Here is a 14345-nt window from a genome sequence, read left to right as displayed (position 1 = left end):
GTCAGCCTTTCGCAGACACCAGGTTTACATCATATCCTGTAGGTGGCCCGGCCTATTAAATCATCATCCTTCAGGTGTAGCCCCCGACTCACTCTATCAAGCTGCTGCCGCTAAGATGCGTGAGTGATAAAACAAACAGCATCTAGATCAATTAAAGTGAGGTCACACATACAACATGAAAAATTTTTTTTTTATTTTGATTCCTTTAGAAGTTTAGAACATCGACCCGACCAAAACACCAACATAAACTAACGCCAAATGTCAATCTTCCCCTGCTCTTAGATTGAACCTTAACACACACACAGTATGGACAGGTAGCATCATGAAGAGATATTCACTGATTTTGACCAAAAGTGATATTGTCAACAAGCGTTCTCCAGAATCACTGACTCCATCTTTAAAGTGAAGACACACACCTTTAACCCATATAGTACATGCACCTTCTCCCTCTCTCTGTGTCACATCAAAGTAAGATTTAACCTCAGATTTAACCTCAGATTTAACCTTGTCAATGCCTGGAATCACCCCCGCGACACAACAACCTTTTGTGTGTTTTTGTGATGGAAGCGGGCCTTTCCTTCAGCCAGTCTTATTTGACAGATACGGCCTCATTACAAACTGTTTGTTTTCCCAACAGTACCATTTGCTGTGACAGTGGGGTCTGCCAGTCCTCTCCACTGCAGTAAATACTCGCTCTGGAGTGCAGTAAACAACCGCCATCTGAGCATCTGACGTCCTCACACAGACAGACGGGCAGAAAGGGGACACTTTGGTGCCACAGACACGGGGTCGTGTCATATCTCTGAATAGGCATGGGACAACGATGCTGGCCAGAATGATTGTGATCCCTGATTTTGTCACGATAATCATCAAAATATTCTTACAACCATTGTCTCCCAAACATACAAAGTTCACTTGACCAGTCATTTAGTTCAGAAACAAACAATATATTGCATCCCTGATAGAATACACACCATAATAATTTACTGTAGGACTGTACTTTCACAAGATACACACCTTTTTCAAGTCACTCACTCATTAAAAATGTATTTATTAAATGATAATACGTTTAATCAATTGAAGCACTAGTTATTGTGTTTTGGTTGATAAACATGGAGGTCAGACACAACCTGTTAGTGTCTCGGCCCTGCAGTTTCAGACTCTTCAAAAAAATCAATTCAGTCAGATCAGCTGTCTGTCTGAAATTACAACACTGTCTGGTGTCTCTGCATTGTTTCACAGAAAACAGATCAATCCTATTGGATGTCCAGAAACCAAAGACATCTGATATCTAAATACTCCATGAAGCCTTTTATATGCACTTAAAGGTGGAGTCAGCGATTCTGGAGAACGCTTGTACTCAAAATCACTATTTGTCAAAATGAGTGTATATCTCCTCCCGATCCACCTGTAATGTGTGTGCTGAAAATAATCTGTTGATAATACACAGCCTGCTGTAAACGGGCATGTAAGCACTCCTTCACCTATATAGTACACGGACCTTCTCCCTCTGTATGTAACATCCCTGTAAAGTCCCATGGTGCTCTCTGTTCTCTTCCTGCTTGCCCTCTATATCTGCCCTGTGCTCACTCCTCCATCTGTCCGACTCATACTCTGCCCCGCATGGCGTTATACCTCCAGCCATCCTCCACCCGGCCTGGGGCGGTGACCCACAGCTCAGTTACAGGAACCTCCAGCCCCTCTCTTAACCCTCTCCAACCACTCTCCTACCTTGGACCAGTCCTGGGACTGTGCCTGTCAGCTCTCCCGCTAGGTGCTAAGAGGGCGTCGCAGAGGTGGGAACATCTCTGTTGCCTCTTTCAAGCTCGGTTTGTTCATTGTCTACCCTTTCCAGTCATGCAAACCATTTTTGTCGAAAATTATTGGATTATTTTAGAATCCAATAATTTTGCACAGACAATTTGCTTGGAATCAATTTGTAAAACAATAACAAGATGTAATGTATTGTAATGATCACAACATGATTAAGGGCCGCAACTAACGACTATTCTAATGATCATTTAATCTGCTAATTATATTTCTGATGTCTTCATTAATGGTTCTGTCCATAAAATGTCAAATAATTATGAAAAATGAACACAGTGGCGTCTTCAAAGTGCTTGTTCTGTCCGACCAATAATCCAAAATCAACATATTTGCCATCGAAAAGTTTAAGAAATTCCATTGAAAGTTATGAAACAAAAATACCGAATCATCAGTGTTTGATCACCTGCATTTAGGTGACACTCCAAGCATCAAAAAGTCAAATGTGATCAATTCGACAGCAGTTGGCCTAATGATTTGTTGAATGTTGTCTTTCAGTGTCGGAGAAATATTCCCAATGAAAACTGCACTCGGAGTAATTCAGTTTTTTTGTGATTTGGTCGAACTGACCCTCTCACAAAGACAGACAATCAGAGTTAAACTACTGAAGCTCTCAGCCTTGAAATTCCTATCACATAATCCTAACTGTTATTATAATTGTTACTATGGTTATTATAATAGTAAGTATGATGATCCGCATGCAGTGGTGAAGTCGGCTGAGGTGAATCCACCAAACAGACTCTAACTCAGGCTCCCGGCTCCTTCCCCCATCTCTGCCATGATGCAGTGTGTTTGGGCTGCCTTCTGACACAAAGCAAATACACCGTAATAGATTGCAAATGAACTGCGCCACGGACACCGCCAATTAATCAAAAGGCAGATTGTCGCGCTTTCTCCGTCGTGCCATTGCAGGGGTGTGTGTGTGTGTCTGTGTGTGTGTGTGTGGTGTGTGTGTGTGTGTGTGTGTGTGTGTGTATGTGAGGGGGGGGGGGGAAATAAAGGAGTGAATCGCACTTCCTTAAAATGAATGGATAGTATCTTATAGTTAATTATCATTTAGTACAGGGTCTCCTAGGGACGTTTCCACAGCTTTAAGGATACGCCCGGTGAAGTGGAAATGGAGGAGAAGGGCTCGGCTGCGATGGGCCCTGCTGCTGGTATAATTACACTTTCATTGTTAGAGGATCAATTCTATGTAATCAGAGAGCGCAATCTCTCTGGGAAAATCGAGTGCTTATTCAAACCACTTTAGACCCGGGAACTTTACGTTTTTCAAGGGAACAACGTTGGTTCAATAAAAACTGCAGCCGAGAGCAAACACAAGATGATGTTTGTGGAGTCTGGTTATAACTGGATACTGGTGCAAACTTTCACTGCTTTCTCTCTCTCTCTCTCTCTCTCTCTCTCTCTCTCGACCTCTGAGCCCTGCAGTGGCACGAAGAGCTTGGTCCTCCTAACTTTGGATGGTTTTCACTATTGTATTATGTAGATTGTTTTACTCATGAATCAATGCCTCTATGAAACCTCAGACAATAGGGAAAAGCCAAATGTGGTCTCCGTATATTTTTCATCTTCACTCCCAAACTCAAAAATATTCAATGTTTAATCATTTATGACACAGAAAAAAGAAATACATCAGTGAATGTTTGGCATTTGGCAAACGTTGAGCCAGTGTCCCATTTGTATGTCACACAATAACCTGTAACACCTTTTTTGAAACAGGTGTTAAAAACCCTTATTCCCTTTTTAACATCCCAACCTGTTTCTATACTTTTTGAAACAAACAATATATAACTTGTCCGGTTGTTGGCATTAGAGGTGCTGGAAGGTGAACTTTGAAACATGTCCAGTCTTCATGCTAAGCTGAAATATCCCACTGTTGGCTGTGGCTTCATATCTGCCTGTCTTTATGCTCGAAAAGTGGCTTTGAAATATTTGTAGCTTGCAGCTTAAATTGTTTATAGACACTTTTCAAATCACTCCTGCAGCATATTTCACATCTCCTCTGTCCATCTTCATCCTTCTTATGCTCCAAAACCATCCCATTACTGCCAAAACATGGCTAAATAAATTACTTCTCTGTCTCTCTTGCTAAGCTGATTTCATCTGTCACTCTCCAACAGGAGTAACTGGTTTCACATTAAAAACATACATTTTCAGTGGACTATTCCTTCAAGTATCTGCATGCATTAAAACTGCATTTTTTCACGTACCAAAATCCCTTTTTAAATTGGAAATATGTTGTTAGTTACAGGAGCAAGAAAACATGGAATTGGCCAAGCTTGCAGTTGGCCGTCCGCAATCCTGGCCTGTCATGGTCTGGTGCCACACCGTGCGCTTACACAGAGACCGGCCCAGGGTGTGTTTGCTATTGATTTCTTCTCTGGTCATGTGGGATAAGGATAGACCCCACCCAACAGGAGCGACTGCAGCTAAAAATAACAGGCGTAAATCAGGGCTACAGTCACACACACGTAAACACACACACACACACACGCACGTTAACACACACGCATGCGGTCCTGCTGCTGGCGGTGATGATGCCGATGTGTTGGGGTCAGTGTGGGGATAATTATTATGAAGTAGCTGTAACGCTGCTCTTCTTTGACACATCTTTAAATCTTGTTCATTTGCTTTTATTTTTTTCTAATTTATATACTCTCTGGACTGTGTGAGAGTGAGAGTGTGTGTGTGTGGGGCGGGGGGGGGGGGGGGATTGGGGGAAGGGTGGAGAACGGGGGGTATTGGACGTCTCCACACTGAACGGGTGACAGCGTTTATGGGGAGAGTGCCACTGAAGTTTTACAGCCCCTCTCCCATCGAACCAAAGCCCATCGGAGTCATTAATCATAACCCTAAACCAATTACCATGCCCTCACACTCGTCTACTGTCCATCCAATCTCACAGACTGGACCCCAGACTGACGGACCAACGTTACTGCTTCAGGAATCTACCAAGAGACTATTACCTGTAATATAACAAGACGGGAATCATAATGGTGTCTCTTAACCGCTCAACGTCTGTACTTCAAAAACCTACATTGTCCTCTCAAGTTTGATCTTGAGGTTCTGGAATGATCCACATCGGCTAATACTGGCGATGGAGGCATAATGGCCTCACCTTGTTTAAACTAGATAGATAGATAGATAGATAGATAGATAGATAGATAGATAGATAGATAGATAGATAGATAGATAGATAGATAGATAGATAGATAGATAGATAGATAGATAGATAGATAGATAGATAGATAGATAGATAGATAGATAGATAGATAGATAGACTTCTCATGTAGTCAGTCAACAGACAGTAATCATGTTTTCTAATCCTAATTTACACATTTCACATTAGGCTCCACATTATGTTCTCAGCAGAGAGTTTCTCACCCAACTTGTGATGCAGATTTAAAATGGCTTCCCCTTAAGGTCAGTTGGAGGAATGACTGTTCCTAAATCCTTCTCCTAATAATACTACATTCGCCTAATGTGCCACACACACCATAACAGTGTTGTTCTCAAATCTAAACAGACCTGAGGCTGCACTCGAACACAATCAATGAACTCTTGCGCTGATACCCGCATAATACCGCCGTCTGTTGACGCACATTGCCTTTACTGAAGAATTATAACAAATGGCAACGTCAACAGCAACACAACCTAAGGGCCAAGAGTCCGGCACTGTTTTTACTCAGACCCGTCAGCCTAATCCGGTAATGTCCCGGCCTGTAATTTGACATTAGTGTGCAGTAGAGAGGGGAAAGGTGGAGAGCAATCAAAACAGTATAGGTGTTTGGTAGTGGCTGTCTGCGGTCTCTACGGAGCTCCGGTGAAAGGCAGGCGAGGACAAAATGAATCCCATCCATCGCAGAGTGACAGTGCACAGTGCCATAGAGCTCAGTCACTTTGCACAGGCGGATATATCAGCTGAGGGGGAGAGAGGCAGCCCACAGTAGTGATAGCAGCATGACAGAGGAGGAGAGAAGGACGCTCACCCTGCGTTCCAATACCAATATACTGCCCTGCTATTCATTTACTTTTTGTTATACCGTTTGGTTTAGCCTTACCGTTTGCAGTATTTAGAATGTATTTCTTGTACATATTACTTCTCTCATCTTATCTTATTTCATCCTATTATACTTAATGCACCGTGGGTCGCTTTGACTTGACTTGGTAGAAAAGATTAAGATGTCCCAATTCTTGTGGGCAGGTGCAGCATGCTTAACAAGACCCAAATGCCCTACTACATCTGGTCGAGATTTTTTAGTGTTGAAATCAGCATGCTATTTCGGTGATTCTGACCCAGAATCCCCTGCGCATCGGAAGTGACGTGACATCTATGGAGCCTCCGGCGCAATGTTATGATCAAATATTGAAGTAAAAGTTTGTCCTTATTGTAGAATACTGTATGCTAACTAGATACTTTTCATTATCAGCTGTAGTATGTAGAATAGTAGAAAGGACGAGAATGCGAAATAGAACGCAGAATCAGTTTCTACTCCAACAAGTGGCTGGGAGGCCCCTGAATACACTTTTGCCCATCCACGCTGGTCTCAATTTATGACTAACTGTAATCCGGCCAATGCAGCCGGATGTACAGTGGTTCGGTGTCATAATACAGAGTAATGCCACTTTAGGACCGGGACATTAGCCTGGGTGGGCACACACACACTACAGCTGGGTAATCCTTATCTGATTGGACTATGAGACTAATCCCGCTCTACTCTGCCGCTCTGCTCTGATATCTGCTTTTTATCTGAGGCACACACACACACACACACACACACACACACACACACACACACACACACACACACGCACGCACACACACACACACACACACACATACGCGAGAATACACACACAAACATCACCATTCAAACATGCACGCACACACACACAAACACTCACAAACATTCGAACATACATAAGTACACGCGCATGCACGCACGAACGCACGCACGCACACACACACACATCACACACACACACACACACACACACACACACACACACACACACACACACACACAATATTACACTCACACACATTCAACACACGCACACACATGCACACAACATACTCCCACATGTGTTTTTCAAATGCATGAATGTACACTGCATTGATACTCCCACACCCTCATACATAAAACCATGAGGCAGTATGTGTGAACTGTGATCTGTGGTGATTGGCAGGAGCTGTGGGAGGCCATACTGAAGTGGTAGCCATTTTAGCTAATGCACATATTTCTAAATAATCTCAGTTATGTAAAGAACACTTGATGCATGGCGGTGTGTTTGAAAAAAGAAAGCCTTGCTGTGAATACAACTCAATTGTGAATCTTACAGTCAGGAGGGAGAAGCCAGAAAGTCTCTTGTTGACAACAGTATAAGGAATCCTTCTTCATCTATTATTGAAGGATTTATTTTTCTTGCAACGTCATATTTTCCTGAATCACCTAAATATTTCCAAACAATCTCCTCTTACTGTAAACTTCAAAGATTTTAAAAAAAATGAAAAGTTAATATTTTATGAAATGCTGCTTGTTGTTAGTGTTTTGTAGGTCTGTGTGTTATGTGTGCGTCAATGTGTGTCTTTTCGCATTGAAATATGTTGCCAGTGTTTTCGCACCAGCGCGCTTGTTGTGAGAGCTCTATGAAGGGTTTTGTTGGTGTGAGTGAGTTTTTGGAGGTGAGATAAAGTGCATCTGACTGTGTGAAGAGTTTTGGACATGTGGCTCCAGGTGTGATCACTGCTGTTTGGCAATCAAATAAATCTGTATTGTCCGAAGATCAGTTCAGTTGATTATCAATCGGTCTTGAAAAAAAATAAGCAAAAAATGAGCAACTATTTTAAAGATTGTTTAAGTCATCAGTATCCCTATGTTTTTCCTCTGGCTCTACCAAATTTATTTACCCATCTGCTGAAAAGGATTGGCACATGAACAATGTATCTTAAACATTTGGTCAAATCGCTGACTTTTCCTTTAGCATCAACCTGAAGTAGGAATGTGTGCTTTCATGTGAAATGCCTCAACAACTATTATGTGGATTGCCATGTTATTTGGCACGGAGCTACAAACATTGCTGTAGAGGTTTTTGAAGCATAAATGACTTCTTACTATCTTCTCAAATATGATATTTGTCGCTTTTCTTTGTCTTATGTAATATAAACTTATTATATATTTGTGTCATTTGGACTTTTTGGACAAATCAATTTGTTTGAAGGACTAGATTTGAAGGCTTGGAACGAACACATTGGAATATGAAACCCTTACAGGTAATAAGACAAAACATCAGACACTGTGCTGGACCTCAGTCATTACAAAGAGTCCACCATTCTTCATCCACACCTCCTCCCTGACTCTGTCTCTCTTCCTAGCCACTGTGGAGCCACGGGGGCAGCGCTGTAATGAAGATGAATCCCTCAGATTAGGAGCAAACTCAGAGCGCTTCACCTGGCTGAGTGAACGGGGGGGTCGGGAGGGGGGGGGGGGGGTAACAGTCCCTGCTCTTAAAGACACTGTCCCACATAGGACTGATGGGGCAGTGGTGGGATCCAGGGCCCAATACATCAGCAGCAAACATGTTTACTGTGAGCATCGCTCATGCCTATACAGCTGAAACTCTTTCTCTCTCTCTCTCTCTCTCTCTCTCTCTCTCTCTCTCTCTCTGCACCCACACACTAACTGCAGCCACATCTGTGTTTGTGTACAGCAATCACTGAACCTTTAACACTGTTTCAACATTGTAACCAGTGAATTACACACTTCCAAAACCCCTTTACAATACGGCTTTTGGCTGCGAGCACAAAGTCACACGGGTCAATGTGTCCTGATAAAAACACCACCCACCAAAACTAGAAACTAGACGCGCAATCTACTGTATGGAAGCTCAAAAGGGACCACAATAAATGACTGGGAATATCTGACATTGGAAACATTTGTCATTAGATATTTTCTCCAAATGGTTCAAGCCCTGATATGGAAACAAAATACTGCACTGTAGCCTGGCAGGGATTCAAGTGAGCAGCACATGTACAAAGCTGATACCAAACCCTTAAAACATTTCTTATTTTATCTGCTCTTGACATCTCTTATCTGTATCCACACACACACACGCACACACACACACACACACGCACACACACACAAACACACACACACGCACGCACGCACGCGCACACACACACACACACACACACACACACACACACACACACACACACACACACACACACATTTAACTTCATTTAGTCCCCCCTCCACTGCTGAAACCCAAACCTACGCTCTTGTAGCAGATACACAATCCTTTCTTCTTCCTGGAAAGAGATTTTTTTTCCCCTCTGTCGGTGTTTCTCTGAAAGGCAGTGAGTGTAGCAGAGGTCGAGGTGTTGAAGCACCCAGTGTGGGTATTCCCATTTTGCCGTTTCACAGGTTTCTCCTCTGCCGTTAGCTGGTTATACAAACACAGGCCGTCGCCCACCTGTGTCCACTCTGCGAACAGGATGTGTGGGCCCGCACTGCCTAACACACAGTCTGTGTTCTCTGCTGTGATAAGGCCGGAGAGAGCGACTGCTTCATCAACCGCTTTGTTTAAAGCTGGTAGATGCTGCTTTATCACCGGTAAGACTTCATTCAAAGGTGCAGTGCATAATATTGGAAGGTTTAGTGGTATTTAGTGGTGAAGGTTCTAGATGGCAATGCTCCTTTGGTAGCCTTTACCTTTTAAATAATTACAGGAGCTACAGTGGCCTTCAAGGAGAAGAAGCTAGTTACTAAAGATGGCATCATCCACAACTGCCTCAAGTCTTTCCGTAATTTCAAGTTATGAAGAGAAGATGTACTTATTAATGTATTTATTCTATAGTACTTTTCTTGGTCTTCCAACACGTGCATATCCCAGAACACCCACTATATATAAAAATGCATGTGGCCATTAAGTTTGTCCATTCTGTGCTACAGTAGAAACATGTCGGTACAAAATGGCGGCCGCCGTATGGGGTGACCTGCTCCAATGTAGATATAAAAGGCTCATTTTAAGGAAATAAAATAAATGATTATTCACCAATTAAAACATAGTTATGAATATTGTATTCCAATTCTTCTTCCAAGTGTGTTCTGAACAATGCCGATACATTCCACACACTGCACCTTTAAGAGGAGCTGTGAGAAAGATGAACACTAGTCATCTCGGCTTTTTGAATTAATTGAGCCGAGATGCAAAGTGAAGCTTAATTAACATGTGAAATGTTAAACTTGATACCGCTCCTCCTGATTATATCTGCTGAAACAAGGCTGTGTGTGCCGCATGCTTATCTCTGCCTCTCTCCAGCTGCATCTGCTCTGTGCTTTCCTATGTTTTTTTCAGTGTGTGTGTGTGTGTGTGTGTGTGTGATTTAAATTGTGCAAACTACGGGATAATTAAATGTATTCGCTTTTTAAGACCCAATTTCCTGAGCAGGAAGTCATTTGAATGAGAATTTAAATGAATCTGACCCTAGCTAAGTAAATGCAATGGCCACCTTTCTCTCTGCTCCCTTCGCCTCTTCACGGGGCCGGGGATCTTTCATGAATCACAAATGACAAATCCGGGTTCATTTCCTGCCATTTTGAACTCTCTGATTCAAAAAGGGATGAGACTCATTGTGCTAATACAATAGAAACACACACACACACACACACACACACACACACAAACACACACACACACGCACACACACACACACACACACCGAGCCGAGAGTGTGATGTTTTTGATCTCGCCTTGACTCCGAGCCCTTCTGTTTGCCAATTAAATAATGGCCTGGCGGGGATAAAGGCCAGTCACTGTCACAATTACACTCCAGCTGTGATTAATCCTATGTGCATTAATGTAATCATCGTAGGAACAGTTGATACACACCGGAGCACTGTGTGTGTGTGTATCAGCATCCGAGGATATCTCTGTCATCTATACAGGCACAGGCCGCGTGAGCTCCTTTTCCCCAGAAACACTTTGCGTCGTCACCTTCGCAAACGCACAAACACACACTCTCACTCAGGTCTGGAAGGTGAACCGGAGCAGTCACAGTTTTCTGCTCTTGTCACCTAAGCGGGGAACAGCTGAGGTGAAAACACTGTGAAATGAATAAAACTTAATTCTACAGAGGTACCAATTTGAAATTTGACTTTCAGTATTGATACTTAAACCAAAGCGAAACCTCACTCCGCATGTTAGGAACCCTTTGATGGCCTGAATTTATATACTGCTTTGATCCAAGGCCCATTTCAGTTAGCTCTCTCATTCCCACATTCACACACACTGCTGGTGGCAAGGCAGAACAATCACTAGGCCTACATACTGTACACGTTTGAAGTACTTGTACTATCTATCATGTGTCACTTCATACTTGAACTGCATTACATTTCACAAAGAAATGTTGTACTTTTTGCTGCAATACATTCTGTATGTGTTTCAGATTAGCTTAGGAAACATCTGATAAGCTTATAAAAATACAATGTTAGAGGTTAAACCGTTTCTTAACGTGCTTGTGTGTGTTTATGTGTGTGTGTGTGTGTGTGTGTGTGTGTGTGTGTGTGTGTTTACAGAACATTTGAGATATCATCATATTTCAGGGTAATATGTTGAACTTGTTGGCAAACTGTTGATCATCTACACATCCAGCAGTTATTGAGCAAAACGATCATTCTTTAGAGTCTCATTTATTTCACCTTGTGAATCAAAGGCCAATATTCTCTCTCTTTTTAGCTCTGTTTTTGGCCTCCACCAGCTCCTAAAGGAATGATGTATTCCTTTATGTGCTTAATGCTCCATTTTGTACGGCAGCTAGTCTTTACCTGTGTGTGTGTGTGTGCTGGCTGGCGCTGAGCTGGTATAGTTTACAGTGGGTTTGTAGAGCTTTGAGGGCTGTGAGAGTGAAATGAAATAGTAAAGTTGCAAATAAAATAAAAAACTCTGCAACTCAAACTCTACACCACCATAAAGTGCCGTAAAGTGGAGAGGTTCTGCAAGATTCAGGCGATAACTCTTAAACCCCTTTCACGTCTTCCTTTGAAACATTGTTATTGCAAAGAAAAAATATATTATAGCCGCTTTAAATTGGACTTGTTCCCCCCTCACACCCTGGTATTAAACCTTGAGCAGAAGAAGGTACACAGAGCCTTGCTGCTTATCAGACACATGGCCGCTGCCTTTTTAAAGGATCTCACGGCTCAAGAAAATGAGCAGATTCGTAACGCTGTGCGCCCTCGCAAGGTTACAGTGCCGCACTCCCGCATCGTCAGCACCAGATGCCTTCACTGTAACAAGTATGACAGGAGACACACCGCCTTTCGTTTTTTGACGTGGGAGGTCGTCTCGAAAAACCTATAAGCTCAAGGAGGTGAGACTGATTGACATCTCAGAACACAGTCAGGGCAAAGGTCAGTGCCTTGCCTCGCCATATTCCAGATCGACAGGCAGGTCAGAACAGATGGCAGAAGCTGACTTCACTTCTGGGGCTTCATTATGAAAATGAAAACACCTTTAGTCTAAAGTGTCACAGCCTGGTTTAACTGGACATGCCCCTGCAGTGAACCTTTTAAAGGTGGAGTCAGCGAATTCTGTGAATATGTCCTCACGATTTTCTTACCAGTGTGTACTGTGTGTCCGTTGGTTATACACAACCTAGGCTCTGTAAACTGGTATGTAATCAAAATTTAAACAAACGTTACCATTTACAGAGCATAGGCTGTGTATTAACACTGGATTTTTTTCGACAGCCCACAAAGAGTACGGACAAGTATTTGATCATGAGGAGATATTCACTCATTTTGACATCAAACATTCTCCAGATTGGCTGACTCTGACTTTAATCAAGTTTACACCAGTGTATTGGTTTATCAATATATCAGACAATATATATGACGAAAATTCCTCCCTAACAACAGCTCTTATACATGCTATTATTTCATTTTTTGAACTCCGACTCGGATGAATATCCGACTACACAAACTGTTTTCCAGAGTGGTGTGGGAGGCTTTTATGCAACCGCTCCAGGCTGCCACCGGAAACCTGTTTTCACCCTGCTTCATGCCTGCAGGAGCTGAACACCCAGAAAGATTCACATTAGTCTTCATGGTCTCTATCCAAAGCCTTTGTTGTTGTTGTTGTGACCCCGTGAAAATAAAGCAGTGTCTTCCGGCATGTGTCATCAGAACAGCCAAGCCAGAGTCAAAGAAGAGAAGAAATATGGAAGTTATGGTAGCAGAACTTCTTCTTTACAATAAATCTAAATATGCAGATATATTTTGTGAGTCTTCAAGGGGTGTCAAACCAGCACCTACTTCACCGAGAACACCTTAAAACACCCTAAAAGAATTACATTAGTATGGATTCATATCCATCCTCTTTCTTTAACCTTAGAGCCCTTGAAATAAAAGTGTTTAATCGAGGCAATCTCACAACAGCTTACGTGTCATTTGAAATGTTTCGAGACATGACGTTGAGCAATCCAGAATTAAGATTTTTTACTTGTTTCCTTTTCCTAACCTTGTGACCCCCACGGAATCATCTTTAATTCCCTTGAGGGACGTCCCAAGATGGAAACCTTCCATTTATTGGATCTTCAGAGTTTGACTGCAGTCACATTTGCTCATCTCCCGCCTCAGCGCTGGGAGCTTCTCTGGCCTTAAACACCAATTTCCGTCAAACCCTGCAGTGGTGCACTTCATCTAGTGGGGAAAGGAGTCACTGAAGGGTTATCCTTACACTGCAACTGACATGGTGGAATAGGAGGAAGATCTCAGAGCCAGGGTGACACCGACAGCTGTGAAAACCCACAATTGACACCCATGTTGGGAATATGTTTGAGCAGCAGAGAGAGAGAGAGAGAGAGAGAGAGAGAGAGAGAGAGAGAGAGAGAGAGAGAGAGAGAGAGACCTTTACTGTTCCTCTTACCTTCCAAGCAGCATGTCCTCCACAGGCCCGAGTGGGTCATCACCTCCTCGTTCTTCTTGCTGGTCTCGTTGTCGTTCATGGACTTGCTCCGGCAGGTGCCGCGCGAGTACAGCCAGTAGTCCGTGCCGACCGCGATGGTCATGAGGCTGAAGGCCGCGAAGGCTCCCACCGTGGTCAGCAGCATCTGGACTCCGCGGTCGAACAGACCCATGTTTCCGCATTCCATGAAAGGGGGACCCCCTTTCCTCTTGATGTACAGGAAGTAAATATTTGAAAATTTGCGGGACCAAACCAAACCGAAAAACCGGGATATACTCGAGCGTAAGGAGAGGGAAGAAGGAGGAGGAGGATGCGGTAGGAACCTTATGGTTGCGTTTGGGTGAGGACCAACAAGAGAGAAAAATGGAGGAGGTCTGGGAGGTTTTCTGAAGAGAGAAAGAGACGCCGATGTCTCTCCCTCTCTTGTTTGTTCTTATTCTGAAACCCCAGAGGATGAAAATAATCAGGTATTCAGAGGATGGCAGAGCCTCCACGGGGCCTTCAGCTGCAGATGTATAGCAGCAAGAGAAAGCCACAAACGTGAA

At 43.1% G+C, this 14345-nt stretch overlaps 1 protein-coding gene across 1 annotated transcript in view; it reads right to left on the bottom strand.

The window, feature by feature from the left end:
• cacng2a (calcium channel, voltage-dependent, gamma subunit 2a) overlaps nucleotides 1–13987 on the bottom strand; it is a gene marked incomplete at both ends in the record, with an annotated part of 74323 nt that extends 60336 nt beyond the window's left edge. Inside the window, one exon of the mRNA XM_080043371.1 lies at nucleotides 13762–13987. Within this exon, the coding sequence (XP_079899497.1) occupies nucleotides 13762–13987 (226 nt within the window). The remainder of the gene's footprint in view (nucleotides 1–13761) is intronic.
• Nucleotides 13988–14345: the final 358 nt, after the last annotated feature.

Source organism: Ammodytes marinus, assembly GCF_949987685.1.
Source record: "Ammodytes marinus genome assembly, chromosome: 16".
NCBI lineage: Eukaryota > Metazoa > Chordata > Actinopteri > Uranoscopiformes > Ammodytidae > Ammodytes > Ammodytes marinus.
Note: the sequence above shows the minus strand (reverse complement) of the source record. Positions and strands in the feature narration are given on the sequence as shown.